Genomic DNA, 19,802 nt, shown 5'->3' with positions numbered 1-19,802 from the left:
CTCATGACTCGGGCAGCGCCCGGTGTATATAAACCATGTATGTAACACTTGATGATTAATAGAGAGTGAATTGTTTCCTCCAACTTGGTATCAGTTACCAGGCCCTCCTCTTCCGTCGCCATGGTTGAGCCCGGCTCCTCTTCTGCCGCCACCGACGCCGCGACCTCGCCGAGCTCCCTCTCCTCTTCGGCGACTGCCCCTGCCACCTCTTCGGCGACCTCGCCGGGATCCTCCCTGTTCATCTTCTCCGGCGCATCCGGTAGCACCGGCCCCTCTCAGTTCGCCCCCCTCTTCTCGTCCTCGGCTCCTGCGCCGCCCACCCCGGCCCCTCGCAATCCGATCTTCTTCGATCACATCACCAACCACATCAAATTCCTGCTCAATCAGGCCGACCACAACTACCACAAGTGGAAGTCATTCTTCATGCTCGTTCTCGTCCGCTATGGCGTCACCTTCCTCATCGAGCATCCCCCTCCGCCCAACGCCGACGCCCAGTACCTGGAGCTGGACGCCCATGTGGTGCTCTGGATCTACGCCACCTTCGCCGACCCCCTCATCGACCACGTCATCGGCGCCACCACCACGTACGAGCTCTGGACCAAGATCGAGGCCTTCTTCCTCGCCAATCGGGCTGTGCGGTTCATGGTGCTCAACCGCCAGTACCGCAATCTGAAGCAGGGCGATCTCTCCGTCACCGAGTACACCCGTCGCCTGAAGCTGCTCACTGATGGTCTCGCCGACATCGACCACTCCGTCAAAGAGGTGGATCTCACCACCCAATTCCTTCAGGGCCTCGACAAGCGGCTCGACACCATCCGCGTCATCCTCGGCGATCAGGCATCCACCATGCCCTTCGACACCGTCCTCTCCCACGTCGTCCTGGCGGATGAGTCCCAGGCCCAGCGTGCTGCTGAGGAGAGCGCTTCGGCGTTCGCTCTCCCTGGCGCTTCCGGATCGGGCGACGCCTCTGGATCTGGCGTGCGCTCTCAGGGTGATCGCGGCGACCGCTCTGGTGACCGCGGCTCCGATCATTCCCAGGCTCCGCCTCCGCCTCCGCCGCAGCCCCGCGGCCGTGGTGACCGCGGTGACGGTGCCGACCATGGCCGCGGGCGTGGACGTGGACGCGGGCGTGGCCGCCACGACTCTGGTGGACGCGGCCTACCGTCGCAGCCCGCCCCGTTCACGGGCCACTTCGCCCCGTACGGGATGGCGCTCCCTCTGCCTCGACCTGGATGGGTGCCGCCCAACTCCGCCGGGGTTCTCGGCCCCCGGCCCGGCTCACATGCCCACGCCTACCCGATGTATCAATCGGCGCCTCCTCCGTCCTCACCGTACTACCCGCCTGCACCACCTTCATGGGAGCACCTCGCCATGTTGAACGCCGCCTACAGCAACGGCGGCCTCCCCCCCACTCCGTCGTCGGATTGGTACCTCGACAGTGGCGCCTCCTCCCACATCACCGGCAATCCAGGTATCCTTACCTCGTCTAGTTCTTCTTTAAAGCATGTGCCAACTAGCATTCTTGTCGGCAATGGCCAACACATACCCGTCACGGCCACCGGCTCTGTCGCCCGCCCCCCTCACGATTTCCGCCTCACCAACGTTCTCGTTTCTCCACACGTAGTCACTAGCCTCATTTCAGTTCCCAAGTTCACTAAGGATAATTCTTGTTCCGTTGAGTTTTACCCATGTGGCTTTCTTGTGAAGGATCTTCGAACGCGGCGGGTCCTCATGATCTCCATTAGCAACGGCGACCTCTACCCCTTTGTTGGCAATAAAGCGTCCTCGGCGCCGCACTTCTTGCCACTGCATCACCTGAATTGTGGCATCATCGGCTCGGACACCCCGGCGGTCATACACTCTCCACATTAGCTAAAACAGTTCTTCCCGATTGTAATAAAGAGGCTCATACACCTTGTACTGCTTGTCAGCTAGGCCGTCAGTCTCGCCTCCCCTTTCCCTCTTCTTTTAGTAAATCGTATGCACCATTTGATCTCATACATTGTGATTTGTGGACCTCACCGGTTGTAAGCTTCTCTGGTTATCAATATTATCTTGTTGTGTTGGATGACTATACTCATTACTCATGGTCCTTCCCTCTCCATCACAAGTCAGACACGTCTACTACTCTCCAATGCTTCTTCTCCTTTATCCGCACCCAATACAACGTCGTCATTAGAGCCATGCAATGTGACAACGGTGGTGAGTTCATCAACACCTCCCTCCGTTCGTTCTTCTCCTCCAACGGCGTCGCCTACCGCTTCTCCTGCCCACACACGTCGCCCCAAAATGGCAAGGCTGAACGCCTCATCCGAACCACAAACGACATCGTTCATACCCTTATTTTCCAAGCCAATCTCACCCCTCCCTTTTGGGTAGAAGCTCTTCACACCGCCACATACTTGCTAAACCGTCGTCCCTCTCGTGTTATTGCCAGCGTCACACCCTACTATCTCCTCCACGGCTCAAATCCCACGTACGATCATCTCCGAGTATTTGGTTGCTTATGCTTCCCTCACACATCATCCACCATGGCCCACAAGCTCTCTCCTCGCTCTGTCTGCTGCGTCTTCCTAGGGTATCCCCTAGAGCACAAGGGTTATGGGTGTTTTGATCTGGAGTCGCGCCGTGTTATCATCTCTCGCCATGTCATTTTTGACGAAACGTGCTTCCCATACACACAACCACACACCCGCACGTCCACAGATGATCCCGCCCACCGTATCTCCCCTACCAAATCTCTGGCCGATCCTGCTTCCTCGGATCCACCGCCCGATCAACCCGAGTCTCCGGACCCCACCACCCCATGCACGCCCGTGCGCGCTCGTCGCGACGTGCCCCCATCGCATGGCTCCACCACGTGTCCTCGCTCCACCGGCCACTCTTGCGGGTCCACCACTACCGCCCCGACCGCGTCCACCTCCACCCAATCCCCACCCGCCTCTGCCGCACCTGCCAGCCCCACTGCGCCCGCATCCTCCTCGCTCCACACGCCCTGCCGATAGGATCCGTCTGCCACCAGCCCCACCGAATCCTCCTCGGGATCGCCGCTCCCATGCACCCCCACCGCCCAACGTACCGCCTCGTCCCGTCCCTGTTGCACCACCTAATAACGCACACAAAATGTCTACTCGCGCCAAATCCGGATTTTGCATGCCTCGTCGCCTCTTCCTTGCCTACACCCCATCCACCACCATCTCACCCATTCCACCCACCTACAAGTCAGCCCTCAAAGACCCAAATTGGCGCCAAGCTATGCTGGATGAGTACACTGCTTTAATGAATAACTCTACGTGGTCTTTGGTGCCTAAGCCTGCAAGTGTTAATGTGGTCACGGGGAAGTGGATCTATCGCCACAAATTCAACATGGACGGATCCTTGGCACGGTACAAAGCTCGTTGGGTGCTTCGAGGCTTCACACAAGGGGAAGGTGTGGACTATGATGAGACGTTCAGTCCGGTGGTCAAGCCGGCTACTATCCGCGTGGTGTTGAGCATTGCCACATCCCACTCTTGGCCCATCCACCAAATGGACGTCAAGAATGCCTTTCTCCATGGTGATCTCAACGAGCTCGTCTACTGCTCCCAACCGGCTGGTTTTGTTGACACCGCTCGTCCGGATCATGTTTGTCGCCTCCACAAGTCTCTTTACGGCCTCAAGCAAGCTCCTCGCACGTGGTTTCTTCGCTTTCGGGCCTTCCTTCTCTCCCTTGGATTTCATGGCTCCAAGAGTGACACTTCCTTGTTCATTCTTCATCACGGCACCTCCATCGCATACTTGCTTGTGTACGTAGATGATATCATTCTCACAGCTAGCTCTCCTCAAACCCTACACCACATTATCTCGGCTCTCAAGTCTGAGTTTTCCATGACCGATATGGGGCCCCTCCACCATTTCCTCGGCATCAACGTCACTCCAACCTCCTCGGGGCTCTTCCTCAGTCAACAACAGTACACCTTGGAGGTTCTTGAGCGTGCCAACATGCTACATTGTAAGCCCGTCTCTACCCCCATAGACACGAGCTCCAAGCTGTCCCTCTCCCATGGCCAGCTTCTCTCCAACCCCACATATTACCGCAGTCTTGCAGGCGCGCTTCAATATCTCACCTTGACCCGGCCGGACATATCTTATGTCGTCCAACAGGTGTGCCTTTTCATGCATGAGCCACGCGACACTCATATGCAGCTTGTCAAGCGCATTCTTCGTTACCTCCAAGGCACCTCCCACTATGGCTTACAATTCTACAAGTCATCTTCCAAGGAACTCATCGCATACACGGATGCGGACTGGGCCGGTTGCCTTGACACGAGGAAATCCATGTCGGGTTTTTGTGTCTTCCTTGGTTCCAATCTCATATCTTGGTCATCCAAACGCCAGGCCACCGTGTCCCGTTCTAGTGCGGAGGCCGAGTATCGTGGTGTTGCTAACTGCGTTGCCGAGTCCTGCTGGTTACGCCAACTCCTTCACGAACTCAAGTGTCCACCACAGCGTGCCTACTGTGACAATATCAGCGCCTCCTACCTCGCGTGCAACCCGGTTCAACATCAACGCACCAAACACATCGAGATAGATCTTCATTTTGTGCGTGATCGCGTTGCCTTCGGCGACGTCCATGTCTTGCACGTCCCTTCGAGCTCACAGTTTGCTGATTTGTTCACAAAAGGCTTGCCATCTCCGGTGTTACACGAGTTCCGATCCAGCCTCAACATCCATGCCAATGGAGTTCCGGCTGAGGGGGGGTGTTGAGTTGTGTTGTAACGTGCTGTTATGCATACCCATGTATATAGGATCAAGGGCCTGCGTGCCCTCATGACTCGGGCAGCGCCCGGTGTATATAAACCATGTATGTAACACTTGATGATTAATAGAGAGTGAATTGTTTCCTCCAACTCGTTTCTAGGACTGAATTAGAGGAACTATTTATGGGACTGAATTAATAAACAAATTAACAAAGCCAATATATACAAGATACAAGCATTATCTGAACTCACATTTTCCATGTACGTATGCAATAACATGTGCACTTGTGCAAGTGAAGGAACCTGCGCTAAGAAAAGGATACATAACAGCGCTTGGGTTGCAAATATTTGCTTTGTTATACTACTATAAAGCAGAGGCAGACAACTGACAGTCATTACCACAGGGAGGACACAGTTCGACAAATCGACAATGGTCAGGCTCAATCGAATAATCCAAGAGAGCTGAACCTTTGGAGCAGTAATCAATCGAGCAGTCTATGTCATCTGTAAAAACCATCCAAGTCCAATGGTTACATGCAGGACAAAACAAACAAAACAGAGACCACCTATTACATGGAGACCTCAGCTAGAGCAAAGACTTCGATTTTCCCTCCATTGTGTTGTCTGGGTTCTTCTCAACTATTGCTCTTGCAGAATTGAACATCTTGCAGGCCAGAACAAAATCAGAATCAGCTCCATCACCTGCCATGTTATCATCATCCTTGCCATCACCAGTTTCATCCTCCTTATCTTTGCCATTTGAGTTTTGCCCGAGGTATTAATATTTACCATGGGGTAAAGCACATTGAAAAGAACCATAAACTATTATAAAAAGAAAAAGGACCAACAACAGAAAGCACATAGAAAACACATCATATATAATTATATACAAACGTCAGTCAATGGCATGCCCCTAGAATTCATACATGTGCATGTTTAGTTCCAATACAATGCACCCAGAATACATGCATGTGCGTGACTTGTTCCAGTACGATACACTGGAATATCAATTGATACATTCATGATAAATCTCCAGATTATATCATATTACATATCTAGAGCAAACCAAGGACCACCAGTGCTGGTTCTAGTACAATATGGAAAACAGCAACCAATCTCAGTCCATGGTATGCACCTTGAATACATATCCTGACTAGTTCTAGTACAATATAATACCTGAACATCGATTGATACATTCATGATAAATCTCAAAAGCATTTATTGAATTACATGAGAGCAAACCAAGAACCAGTGATGGTCATCTCATCTCAGCTTCTAGCCATTGATTTTACCTCTCAAGGAACTCCAGGTAATAGCCACATGCACATAAACCCAATCATACAGGCTGTCACAGAGCAAGTACCATGAAACTCTCCATCTCCTCTTGAATAAGAAGGTACAGAAGACCAACCAGAGACCCATCACATATCCAGAGCCCATGGCTAGGAAAAGCGAAACCAAGTCGTCGCTTGCATCTCCGTGGTTTTCTCCTGGAATTGGCTCGGGCTGTGACGAACAATTTACAGAGAGAGGAGGACCACAGAGGCCGGGGTTGCCAATATAAATATAGGCCGGGTCTTCGAGTGTTTGCAGTTGATTTCCAGTCGGTATTTTTCCCCTCAGATTGTCGTAGGACAGGTTCAGGCGACTCAATGATGTGAGAGCCGATAAGCTTGAAGGGATTTCACCGTACAAATCATTGTGTGATAGGTCAAGTGACTCCACCTGCATTAAGGCGCCAATATTCTCAGGGATATTTCCATTGAAGTTGTTCCATGATAAGTTCAGGCTCTTCAATGCTACAAGAGCGCTGATTTCTTCAGGGATCTCTCCCATAAGATTAATAAATCAAGATTCACCATATATATGATTTCTCCTGTATATAATCTCTCTTGACCTTTCGTGAGTACTGTGAAATTCTCAGTATAGTCAACTAGGTCACTGCCAGCAGAATATACTCCAGAAGTGAATGCATCCCGAAGATCATCATTGTCTCTTGTTTGTGTCATGCCTGTGCAATTGATAATAGATCTCGGTATGCTCCCTGAAATATTGTTGTAGCCAAGGTCCAAGTATTGAAGATTAACAAGCTCCGTAAGCTCGTCTGGAATGTGACCATAAAACATATTGGATCTCAGTCGTAAGAATGACAAAGATGATAGCTTCTCCCCAATCCATGCTGGTAAAGCCCCAGAGAATTGATTATGTCCGAGATCAAGAAAGATGAGTCGTGGACATTTCTGGAGAAGTGAAGGAAATTCACCAGAGAGGTTGTTGTTTCTGAAGCTTAGATTAACAATGCTCAGATCTGTCATGTTTGAGCTGGACTCATTGACTGGGCAATCAGCAATTGATCCATTGAGGTTATTTCTTGATAGATCTACTGACCGCAATGATCGCAACTTGCACAAAGAAGATGGAATGGCCCCAGAGATCATGTTGTTATATAGAAAAAGTTTTTCAAGCCCTGGTGCTCCAAAGTCTAATGGTAGTGGCCCAACTAGATTGTTCCGACTGAGATCCAGGTCGATTAGAGTGATAGGAAGCTTAGGTATTGGACCACCAAGCTGGTTAGAACTGAAATCCATGACTTCTGCTCTCATAAATTCCATTGTTGATGGTAGGAATCCTGTAATCTGATTATTTCGGATATTCAGAAACGCTACTGAGGAAGCTGCTGTCCAAAACCAATCCGGTATTATATCGTTTATGCTTGTGTTTGATATATCAAGACTCATTACGTGTGTTTGCCATTTAAGCCACATGGGGAATTTTGCCCCTAGCTGACAGGACCGAAGTTCAATTATTCCTAGACTGAAAGGAGGAACCCAAGTTGGGCTCACAGTGATGGCTATGGAGTTGTCTGATAATGTCAATTCCTCCAACATAGCTAGACGTGATAAATGGCCTTCATGCATAACCCCGTCCAGGTTGTTAGAACTAAGGTCCAACACAGTTAGCTGTGTGAGCTCTCCTATCCACACCGGGACATGACCAGTGAGTTTGTTCCCATAAAGATCCAGCCAGCTCAGGTTTCTCAAGGGCTCTACTAGTGTAGTCGGCAGGCTTCCAGTCAGATTGCTGACTGATAGAGACAACTCTTTTAGTTTATTCTGTGAACAGCTGGGTAATCGATGGAATAACTCTGCTATACTCCCGTTGATGTTGTTCATAGAAAAATCTAATCTCTCCAAATTACATAGGTTCTGTAAGTTGGATGGTATCATGCCCACTAGGTTATTATATGATAAATGAAGCTCCACAATCGAGGTCATATTACCTATCTCGTCCGGAAAAGGGCCATAGAAACCACTGCTCGACATGTGTAGATTCTTGAGGCCAGTTAAATCCCAAAACCAGTTGGGCGCGCTACGTTTATGAAGGTGGTTGCCTGAAAAGTCTAGTGTTTCAAGAGAAGTCAGGTTTGAGACTGGAAGAGAATCAGGGCTATTTCTAAGCTGGCAATCGGAAAGATGAAGAACTTTCAGAGTTGGAAGCATGTTCACCACCGGAAGCCAGTGAACAATTGTACTGAGGTTCACAAAGGTCATATCCAGGTGCTCAAGGATAGTTAACCCTGACAACCACGTGATATCCGTGGAGTATGTGCCATTATAGAAAGAAGAATAACCAACATTCCAGGTTGAGGACACAAGATATAAGTATTGTAAGTTGGAGAGGTTACCAAGCTGTGGTGGTATCCTTCCAATGAACATTGAGTCTGATAGGTCGAGATATTTCAACTTATGGAGAGAACCGATGAAGTCTGGTATCTGTATCTTGTCGAATCTGTTGCAGCTGAGATCGAGATACTGTAGATGTTTTAAACCAAGCAACGAGGAGCTTATGTTGCCTCCTAGCACCGGCGTACTCCAATCCTCAGTTGCACAGTAAGTGCCTTGGAGATCCAGCCTGACAACATGGGCGGTCCTGTTGCTGCAGTAGACGCCCTTCCATTGGCAGCAGTCGTCACCCTTCCATGACGAAAGGAGGTTGCCAGGATCTGATAGACCTGCCCTGAAGGAGAGAAGGGCAGACCTCTCAATAGCAACACAGCTGGGGATCGCATCGTCTGGATGCAGGGCAGATGTGTCCTGTGTGGTGCTCTTGGCTTGAGTGAACAAGAGCAAGGCTATGGCTATTTGGATGCAGGAGAGCTGAAGCATGTCCATGGGTGCTTTTGCCTTGGATGTATGATCTTCTTCCTTCTGAGGGTTGGATATATGTTTTTCTTGGTGCAGGACACCCCATGTATGTGTGATATATATGTAATTCCAACTCCTGGTGCCACCTCGACCAGAAAAAAAGAGAACAATTATTGGTGTCCTAACTGTTGAATTTTCTATGATGGTTAACTGCTTACAGTGACATCTGAGGCGAAATTTCTTGTGACTGATTGTCGTTTGTACACAGGAACATGACCTGTGCTACGTGTAAACGTTAACACCAGTCATTTGCATGGGAAGGTCACTGATCGCTATTCTGCTCTGCCTTGTTCATGGGGTTCCCTCTGTTATACGGCTGGGGACCAGAGGTAGCAGGCCGACCAGGTCTTCCTGAAGCTTGGAATTTAATTACAACCACATGAGAGTGGAGTGGAGCCAAGGATTGACAGCAACCAGAAGCTGAATGCCGTTCTTCTACACCTATTTTTGACGTACTCGATGGTCCAAGAATGTTGCAAGATTCATGCTGGGTGTATTTTCACCCACAACCCCCTTCCCTCGTCTCTTTTCCTATCAATATCACTATGTATGACGCTTTGGTTAGTAATCCTCAATGTGAAGAAATATCTGAAGTAGCTGGAGTTCTGGACCATGAATATGTTGGGAATGAAAATATAAGCATAATGTTTTAGTTACTTGTAATCCCAAATGTAAATAGTCTAAGAATAGTACTATAATTTATATGTGAAAATAATGTTCAGTATGTCCTTAGAAAATACTCCCTCCGTTCCATAATGTAGTGCACTTTAGAAACTTTGATCAAGAATATAGAGAAAACTATTTATATATACAATGTCAAATATATAAAATATGAAAATACATCTTACGATAAATCTAATAATATATGCTAAGGCCAACAAAATTTTATGAGCAATAAGCCTCACATGTCAAAGACATAAAAAGTGTGGTAAAATTTTCTTAGACAAGCAAAAGTGTGGCTAAGAATTTACGCAACTCAAGTTAGGCAAGTGTGGTAAAATTATGTGGCAAAGATAATCACAATTCAAACAGGCTCTCAGTCTAATATGGAGTAGAGGGATTATTAAAAAAATCTTGATTTCCTTCGGTGGGTCACTTGTAAGAGTCACTGGGTCGCCGGCTCTGCCCACTCCTACATCGCCGACGACCGGCGCCAGCGGGTAGTGGGGGCGGAGGACCCAAGGCGGCGGTCAAGCCCGCAGCCCGGTATGGGTGCGGCGGAGGAGGATGGCGGCGCTGGAGCGGGTCGGCGTCGAGCGCGAGGGAGTTCGTCCAGCGGGTCGCCGCCAGCCTTCCCGACGGGAAAATATTCTGTACTCCCATTGATTGTGTGCTCCGGCTGCACCATGCAAACCACAACCGTTAGATGCATAATGTAGGCATAGGATCCAATCCAAGCGTTCCACCCGTGGAAATTTGCAAACAACCCCCAAATGCGTACATAATTTTTCCGTCACCTACCTCCCAGGCGTGTGACTGTCCCCAAATCGGAACAGAAAGAACACGAACAGAGTTCTTGGGTCTCCGGCGGCGGACCTGGGCGAACGAGGGCGCCGCCGCGCTGACGCACTGTGCTTCGTCGTTCTGCGGAGATGTCTCCCCATCCCCGCCCCGCCAACTCCACCTCGCCCTCTCCCCTTCCCTTCCTGATCCGGCGCCTAGCTCCGCCATCCATTGACGCCGGAGAATAGAACTCAGATCTTCAGGTATGTTGTTGGATCTTACAACCTAGTGTTATTTTGTGCGTTTGGTTGTAATCCATTGTTCCCATTAAGTTGATTTTCTGAGATGTAGATAATTCTAGCTTGGAAAAAATGTGGCGATATCTCTGTATTGTATCAGGCTCAGGAAATTAATCACTGAAAAAATGTGCTATATATTACTTGGACTAGATATTTGGGCAATTAGGTATAGTACAATTTCAGCAACCCATTACCTGATACTGTACATGAGCAGAGCTACGTTAAGATAGTTGTGCGGGCCGGAGAGCATAAATGATTTCAATTTCTTCAGTTCAGTCACATGTGCAGCTTGCAAGTATTCAGATCTGGTAACCTAGCATCGAGTGATTCTGATGAATTCAGAGAACTGGAGCTAGAGAGCTGCGTCGCCACCTCGCCGGCTAGCTGATGCGGAGCTATGTGCCGGTGGCTGGTGGGCCGTCCGGGCGTCTGACCGTGGGAGGCACGGCTGTGTGTGGTGCCCTGATAGCTGGCGGCCAGCGCCGTGTTAGCCAACAGCTGATTTATGCTGATTGCTGCGCTTTGAGGTGGGGGAAGAAACAGAGCTCCACATCTACGTGCTTTTTCTTTCCGAGGAACGAGTGCTATGTTGTGGTGCTGCGTGCTTGCACTCTATCTCCATTATTGGTCTATATCGGGCTTGCCGCGTGCTATGCAAGGCTAGGCTTTCATATAAATATATGCTTTTTTCTCTAATCCTGGGCGAGCTTACGACCAATTTAGCCTTGCCGTAGCTCCGTCAGTGTACATGAGTACAGACTAATTTCACCTACCTGTTCAAGGACCCGGAGGTGAAGTGCTTGTTGGCAAGACCAAGATTCATTCATCTGCCTGTACAATGTTTGCGACTACACTAATTTCCGAGGGTTCACTATCTATTTGTTCAGTATTCCATTGAACTAAACAATAGTTGTTTTGGTTACTGAATTAACTGTCTTAGCTCTTTATCCTTCCTCATTCTTATTTAGAAAAAAGGTGCTGTACTGTATTACATTCATGCAATGCTATGTGTCCATGATAATGGCAAGATGCCATGCTTTTGTTGTTGTACTCAGAACGTTTTTGGTTAGCACCATCTTTACAGCACTCTTTTTCCTTAGTACATATATGTGCCAGTGCATTCAGATATTTTCTCTCTTCATCACTTTACCATGGAATTGTTGTTTTTTAGACTACAATGTGCTGCAGCTCTCATGACAAGCTAACTCGTAGTTGCTTTGATATCTAATAAAATTTTTTTTGCTCCGAGTAGGGAATGGAGTCAATGTCAAGTATTGCTCCGAGTGCCGGATCAACTACAGTGATGGGACTTGATGATGCGAACAACTTCTCCATGGTATTTTTTTTGTTATATTCCCCATTTGTATATGTGGATGTCATTTCACTAATGTTCTAACAACCTTGCTAGGTCCAAACTGGACATAACATACATGTTGAAGATCGTTACAACACATCAAAGAGAGCCAGCAGCCTTCCCGTGGGTGTAAGTTTATTACCTAGTAATGTCATGGATTTCTGTTCTGCAGCTAATCCATGATATTATACTTACACAGGGGTCAACTTACGAGCCTGAGCGTGATGATAGCCTGCAACCCTCAATTGGAATGCAATTTGATAGCTGGGAGGCAGGTTTGGCATTCTATAGAATGTATGCTCACGAGGTTGGCTTCTCTGTGCGCATTTGGACACAACATAAAGGAGAGGGTGGTGTAATAGTTTGGAAGAAGTTTGTGTGTGCAAGACAAGGTTGGAGGAAGGAAAAGTCGGTGGATATAGGTCAAGTTACTCAAGAAATGCAAAGAAAAAAGGCTAAAAGAAATATCAAGATAAGCAGATGCGGTTGTGAGGCTATGATGGGATTGAAGAGGCAAATTGACAACAAGTATGAGGTCGTCCAGTTTGTTGAATCACATACACACCAACTTGTCTCACCAAATAAGAGGCATCTCATCAGGTCAAATGGAGAGGTAACTACTGATTTGAGAAACAAGCTATTTACATGCAGTAAGGCATTGCTTGGCACATCAAAAACTTTTCGCTTGCTTAGCATAGAGAAGGGTGGGCAAGGAAACATTGGTTGCACAAAACGTGACTTACAAAACTGTCAACGTGATTTCAAAGCAGCGATTAAGGGAGCAGATGGACAACTTATAGTAGATATAATGGAAAATAAAAAGAAGGCCAATCCGGCGTTCTACTTTGATTACCAGGTAGATGAGAACAATAAGTTGACCAATATTTTCTAGGCAGATAGTATATGTAGAAAGAACTATTCATTGTTTGGTGATGTTGGGTCATTCGACTCTACATATCGATTCAACAAGTATGACTTGGTATTTGCGCCTTTTACTGGAGTTAACCATCACAAATCTTGTGTTACATTTGGTGCTGCATTTTTGTCAAATGAGAAGATTGCATCATTCAAATGGTTATTTCAGACTTTCTTGAAAGCAATGTGTGGGGTTGCACCAAAGCTAATCATAACCGATGAGGACCAAAGCATGAGAAGAGGAATAGAATCTATATTTCCGACCACAAAGCATCGACTTTGTATGTGGCATATTCTGATGAAACTCCCTGAAAAAGTTGGACCCATCTTGAGAAATAATGAAGATTTTAAACCAAAGTTCATGGCGCGTGTGTGGGGATCAGAGACTCCAGATGAGTTCGAATCACGGTGGTCTTCAATAATTTCTGAGTTTGGCTTAGAGGATAATGAATGGTTGAAAGAAAAGTATGATTTACGCCAATGATGGATTCCAGCATACTTTATGGAGTTCTCCCTTGGCGGAATATTGCGCACAACATCAAGATCTGAGAGTGAGAATGCATTTTTCCGTCACTTCACTAACCGGAAACTTGCCTTGATTGAGTTTTGGGTAAGATTTGAAACCACTTTAGAAGAGCAACGACAAAAGGAGTTGCAGGAGGATAATTCTACCCTTCATACCTTGCCAATACTTCAGACTTGTTGGGGAATTGAGGCTCATGCCAGAGAAGTGTATACCCACAACATTTTCGTTGCTTTCCAACGTGAGGTGGTGGCTGCTAGGGACCATCGCCATGTAAAAACTATTGAGCAGGTTGGTGATATCCGAACCACGAGCATTGCCGATCTTAGTGGCAGGATAAGAGTGGTCTGTTACAACACTAATACGAAAGTTGCACAATGTACTTGTCGAATGTTCGAGTCACTAGGCATCCTTTGCTCTCACATCATTGTTGTCTTAAAGAATGATGGGTGTAATGAAATACCAAGCCAATATGTGCTGCATAGATGGACTAAAATGGCTGCACGACATCTTTCCTATGATGCAAATGGAAATGAGCTGGAAGGGTCATCTACATCCCTTTCACCTACCATGAAGAAATTGTACTCAGAAACATGCTCTCAGTTCAGCTCGGCATTGCATGAAGCTAAACATTGTGAGGACAAAATGAAATACTTCCACAAAGTTATTACTGATGCTCTTGCACACTTGAGGCATACGGGGCCATTTGACGAGCAAAGTAAAGTTCAAGAGTTTGAATCCTTTATTGGAACGACATTCCCAAGCATCATCAAAATTCATCCTCCTGATGTTGCAAACACGAAAGGTAGTGGTAAGAGATTGAAGAGGGTTCAGAGGAGGCCATTAGCAAAAGGAAAAAGGTAAATGAACCATAATTTTAATAGTATGTCTTTTGTCAGCTTTCCATAATACACTTTCCTTGTTTGTAGAGCAAGTAGTGTCTGGCAAGGTTCACCATCAGTACATTGTTCTAGTTACCAAGTCGGACATGACAGCTCAAACGGTATTTATATTTGTCCTCATCGATTAAAACATGTTGAGTATGTTTGCATATCTTTGACTTGTTTCTTATTTTGTAGCATATCCTAACCCTTGGTAGCGGACATCCTTTCCTTTGCGCTAAATAATGGATGAAAACGGCTATATGGATCTGCTACACACTTCTGCTATGGCTAGTTGAATCTGCTGGTGCAATATATGTACAGCTAGTTGAGTCTGCTGGTGCAATATATGTACACCTCCTAATGTGGTGTACCTTGGATTGTAATAATAAATTTCGGTTGCAACTCTGGTTGTGTGCTTTATGGTAGATTTATGCGTATTGTCATGCGTACCATTGGCAAATCATATTACTGTCATACTATGAGCTATCTCGAGATGGTTGTTGACGTGTTACCTTCTAATTTGATTGCCGCCTTTGCAATTTTGGTGCTGATTTTTATGAGCTCAAATCTTGATTCATGGACTTACTAATCATTTATTTTCTTTTAATTACCTTTGCCTTCGTAAATCAACTTGTTGAATGTTTCTGTTGAGCACTTCCTACGGAGCATGTCTATTTTGTATGTCATCTTGGAAAATCCATATTTGTGCCATAGAGCTGTTGCCGTATATATGTGTATTGGATCAGTTGAATGTGTCAGCATGAAACAAATACATGATCCGTCTTTTTTTTTTTCTGTTCCAAACCTGGCAGCACATCTTTATTAGAGCTAGATATGGGACTGTTAAAATTATTCTGTACTTATATAGGGGGTTTTCTGCAAATTTCGCGGATGGGGCATCCACACTTCATCCTGTACCTACATGTTCCATCCAACGGCTGTGATGTGGTTGGTGCAGCTGGAGTACTGCATGCTTGGGAGTACAGGATATGCGCGCCCCTCCCGACGGCGTCTTCCGACCTCGTCACCAGCGCCATCGTCCTCGAGGTGACAAGGTCCTCTCCGTCCTCCACCATTCCTTTGTTGGCAAGCAGGAGCCTCACTCTCTCGCCGTGTTTCCGGTGGACGCACATGCGCACGCACGCAAACTGCTCGAGCAAATGACCATAAGAGAAAACAGAGGAGGAGCAGAGCAGCACACAGGTTAGTTCTCCAGGCAGCGCACACCCATCGTTTTTTCTCTCAGTTCACAACTAATGCAAACTTTTCTTTCGGTGACAAGTTACATAAACATTACACGGATGGATGGGGATTCATCATTTACTCACACATATGGATGGGATTGGCTTCGCCATTCACCCCAAGCCCCCAAGGTTGGAACTTCTTTCTGGCCAAACTTTATTTGGACCTTAGTAGTGGGATTCATCATTCACATCCCAAATATTATGGTAGAAGTCAGGCACCCGTAGCTGCACCCAGCTTCACATTGCTGACCAGTGGCTTTGAATTCCAGGCCCCAGAGTCCTTGTTGGTGTGCCACCAGAGCTAACACAAACATCGACACCAGAGCTAACTTGTTAGTGACCAATGGAATCCATCAGTTGTACATACACATTATATAATTCCTAGAATATTTACAATCAGGATTGCTACTAACCAAAACATTGTGCATATTTTTCTTCATTACGAACAAACTGCTCTGATTAATTATATGCAACTTCACTCTCCAGTTGCTTTAATCAAATCCCAAGCCTGCAGGCCCTGATTGGTGTGCACTGCTACCTCAAATCCCAAAACGGACAAGAGGGAAACTCCATGAGCATCGATCAAGCCTGCAACCCCTTATTGGTCAACTTCACTCTCCAGATGCTTTAATTAAACAGCAACCAGCGACTTTATATCATGTATGTATACCATGGGGTATCCTACACCAAGAAGAACACATACTCATGGCAAAAGCAGACATGGACACGCTCCAACTAGCCTGCATCCAGGTAGCCATAGCCTTGCTCTTGCTTACTCAAGCCAAGAGTACCACAGAGGACACATCTGCCCTGCATCCAAACGGTACAATCACCAGTTGTATTGCTGGTGAGAGATCTGCCCTTCTTGCCTTCAGGGCAGGTCTATCAGATCCTGGCAACATCCTTTCGTCATGGAAGGGTGACGACTGCTGCCGATGGAAGGGCGTCTACTGCAGCAATAGAACCGGCCATGTTGTCAAGCTCGATCTCGGAGGCCCTGATCACTACGGAGGCTGTGATGAGGGTCGGCAGATGCTAGCAGGCAACATAAGCTCCTCGTTGCTTGGTTTACAGCATCTACGATATCTCGACCTCCACTGCAACGGGTTTGACAAGATACAGATACCAGAGTTCATCGGTTCTCTCCATCAGCTGAGATATCTCGACCTATCAAGCTTACTGTTCATTGGAAAGATACCACCGCAGCTGGGTAATCTCTCCAACTTACAGTACTTAAATCTTGATAACTCATACATCTGTCCTTTTTGCACGTACTCCAAGGATATCACGTGGCTATCACGGTTAACCTCCCTTGAGCAACTGGATATGACCTACGTGAACCTCAGTACAATTGTTCACTGGGTTCCGGTGGTGAACATGCTTCCAACTCTGAAAGTTCTTCGTCTCCCCTTTTGCGAGCTTGGAAGTAGCCCTGATTCTCTTTTGCTCTCAAACCTGACATCTCTTGAAACACTCGACCTTTCAGAAAACAACTTCCATAAGAGTAGCAGGCCCAACTGGTTTTGGGATGTAAGTAGCCTCAAGCATCTAAATATCTCGGCCAATGATTTCTATGGCCTGTTTCCGGATGAGATAGGTAATATGACCTCCATTGTGGAGCTTGGTTTATCAAATAATAACTTTGTGGGTATGATACCTTCCAGTATGAAGAACCTATGTAATTTGGAGTTATTAGGATTTCCATTCAACAATATCAATGGGAGTATACAAGAATTATTCAATCGGTTGCCCAGTTGTTCACAGAATAAACTACAATGGTTAGATGCATCAAACTGCAGTCTGACTGGAAGCCTGCCAACTACACCAGTAGATTCCATAATCAACCTCAGCCATCTACAGCTCCGTAATAACAGACTCGGTGGTCATGTGCCAGTGTGGTTAGGGGAGCTCACAAATCTAGCAATGTTGGACCTTAGCTCCAACAACCTGGATGGGGTCATGCATGAGGGGCATTTTTCACGTCTAGAGAAGTTATACACATTGGATTTGTCAGATAACTCCATAGCCATCACAGTTAGTCCAACTTGGGTTCCTCCTTTTAGTCTAAGAGAAATTTACCTTCGGTCCTGCCAGCTAGGGCCTAAATTTCCAGTGTGGCTGCGATGGCAAAAACAAGTAAGGGCTCTTGATATATCGAACACAAGCATCAATGACATGGTACCGGATTGGCTTTGGTTTGCAGCTTCCTCAGCTGGGTTTCTCAATCTTCGAGATAATCAGATTAAAGGAGTCCTCCCATCAACAATGGAATTTATGCATGCGCAAGAAATGGATTTCAGTTCTAACCAGCTTGGTGGTCCAATACCTAAGCTTCCACTCAATCTAATCGGACTGGATCTCAGTCGGAACAATATAGTTGGACCACTGCCATCAGACTTTGGAGCGCCATGGCTTGAAACACTTGTTCTATACGACAACATGATCTCTGGCGGCATTCCATCTTCTTTGTGCAAGTTGCGATCATTGCAGCTGTTAGATCTGTCAGGAAATAATCTCAATGGGTCAATAACTGATTGTGTAGTCAATGAATCCGGCACAGACATGACAAGCCTGAGTATCATTAATCTAAGTTTCAGAAACAACAGCCTCTCGGGTGAATTTCCTTCACTTCTGCAGAAATGCCCACAACTCATCTTTCTTGATCTCGGACTTAATCAATTCTCTGGGGCTTTACCAGCATGGATTGGGGAGAAGCTACTGTCTTTGTCATTCTTACGACTCAGGTCCAATATGTTTTATGGTCACATTCCTGTCAAGCTTACGAAGCTTGTTAATCTACAATACTTGGACCTTGCGTACAACAATATATCAGGGAGCATACCGAGATCAATTGGTAATTGCACAGGCATGAGACAAGCAAGAGGCAACTCTGATAATCTTCGGTATGCCTTGAATACTTTTTTCCAGCTTGGTGAAAATAAACTAGTTGACTATACTGAGAATTTGACAGTACTCATGAAAGGTCAAGAGCGATTATACACAGGAGAAATCATATATATGGTGAATCTTGATTTATCTTGTAATAGTCTTACCGGAGAGATTCCTGAAGAAATCAGCACTCTTATAGAATTGAAGAACCTGAACTTATCATGGAATAGCTTCAATGGAAAAATCCCTGAGAATGTTGGTGCCTTAATGCAAGTGGAGTCGCTCGACCTATCACACAACGATTTGTCTGGTGAAATCCCTTCAAGCTTATCGGCTCTCACGTCATTGAGTCGCCTGAACCTGTCCTACAACAATCTGAAAGGAAAGATACCAGCTGGAAATCAACTGCAAACACTTGAGGACCCCACATCTATATATATTGGCAACCCTGGCCTCTGCGGTCCTCCTCTCTCACAGAATTGTTCGTCAAAGCCTGAGCAAATTCCAGGAGAATATCATGGAGTTGCAATTGACGACGTGGTTTCGTTTTTCCTCGCCTTGGGCTCTGGATTTGTGATGGGTCTCTGGGTGGTCTTCTGCACCTTCTTGTTCAAGAGGAGATGGAGAGCTGCTTGGTACTCACTCTGCGACAGCTTGTATGATTGGGTTTATGTGCAAGTGGCTGTTACCTGGACTTCCTTGAGAGGTAAAAATAATGGGTAGGAGCTGAGATGAGATTACCAGCTGGTTCTTGGTTTGCTCTCATGTAATTCAATAAATGTTTTTGGGATATATCATGATTGTATCAATCGATGTTCAAGTGTATTGTACTAGAACTATTCAGGTTATGTATTCAAGGTTTGTATGCTGTTTTCGTATTGTACTAGAACCAGCATTGGTTCTTTGGTTTGCTGTTGAAATGTAATTTAATACTCTGGAGATTTATCATGAATGTATCAATCGATGTTCCTAGTATATTGTACTGAAACTAATCATGCACATGTATGAATTCTAGGTGCATGCCATCAACTGAGGTTTGTATATATGATGTGTTTTCTATGTGCTTTCTGTTGTTGGTGCTTTTCTTTTTATAATAATTCCATGATAAATAGATACCTCGGGCAAAACTCAAATGGCAAAGATAAGGAGGGTGAAACCGGTGATGACAAGAATGTGGATGACATTGTTAGGAATAAGCAACTTGTATTCCCATGAGGCCATAGGCCGATATATATACATGTACAGGTGTGGAACATATGCAGGAAACCCCTTATACAACGGGATAAATACAAAGGGGTACATGACCT

General features: G+C 46.4%; 2 protein-coding genes and 1 pseudogene across 4 annotated transcripts; 2 read left to right on the top strand and 1 right to left on the bottom strand.

Annotated features, from left to right (window-relative positions):
- The first annotated feature begins 120 nt into the window (after positions 1 to 120).
- Positions 121 to 1,872, top strand: LOC109773301 (uncharacterized). The gene has a single exon (XM_020331998.1). The coding sequence runs from the start codon at positions 121 to 123 to the stop codon at positions 1,870 to 1,872; it is 1,752 nt and encodes a 583-aa protein (XP_020187587.1).
- Positions 1,873 to 5,228: 3,356 nt separating this feature from the next.
- LOC109773298 (receptor-like protein EIX1) lies at positions 5,229 to 8,911 on the bottom strand (annotated as a pseudogene).
- Positions 8,912 to 10,432: 1,521 nt separating this feature from the next.
- Positions 10,433 to 19,459, top strand: LOC109773302 (receptor-like protein EIX2). 3 transcript variants are annotated; one of them, XM_045229574.1, is made up of 7 exons: positions 10,433 to 10,650; positions 11,939 to 12,022; positions 12,095 to 12,169; positions 12,240 to 12,653; positions 13,098 to 14,338; positions 14,408 to 14,481; positions 14,558 to 19,459. In XM_045229574.1, the coding sequence occupies exon 7, from the start codon at positions 16,312 to 16,314 to the stop codon at positions 19,216 to 19,218; it is 2,907 nt and encodes a 968-aa protein (XP_045085509.1). In that variant the 5' UTR covers positions 10,433 to 10,650; positions 11,939 to 12,022; positions 12,095 to 12,169; positions 12,240 to 12,653; positions 13,098 to 14,338; positions 14,408 to 14,481; positions 14,558 to 16,311; the 3' UTR covers positions 19,219 to 19,459. The 3 variants fall into 3 exon arrangements, with proteins under 3 accessions (XP_045085509.1, XP_045085507.1, XP_045085508.1); XM_045229572.1 differs by having other exon boundaries at positions 12,240 to 14,338; XM_045229573.2 differs by lacking the exon at positions 10,433 to 10,650 and adding an exon at positions 10,992 to 11,213 and having other exon boundaries at positions 12,240 to 14,338.
- The last annotated feature ends 343 nt before the right edge of the window (positions 19,460 to 19,802 follow it).

Source organism: Aegilops tauschii, chromosome 6, assembly GCF_002575655.3.
Source record: "Aegilops tauschii subsp. strangulata cultivar AL8/78 chromosome 6, Aet v6.0, whole genome shotgun sequence".
Taxonomy (NCBI): domain Eukaryota; kingdom Viridiplantae; phylum Streptophyta; class Magnoliopsida; order Poales; family Poaceae; genus Aegilops; species Aegilops tauschii.
The sequence above is the reverse complement of the archived record's forward strand: the minus strand, read 5'-3'. Positions and strand labels throughout refer to the sequence as shown.

Bases quoted from the DNA above. Each gene is read 5' to 3' on its own strand.
- LOC109773302 (XM_045229574.1), top strand. From the start codon at position 16,312: ATGGCAAAAGCAGACATGGACACGCTCCAACTAGCCTGCATCCAGGTA.
- LOC109773301 (XM_020331998.1), top strand. From the start codon at position 121: ATGGTTGAGCCCGGCTCCTCTTCTGCCGCCACCGACGCCGCGACCTCG.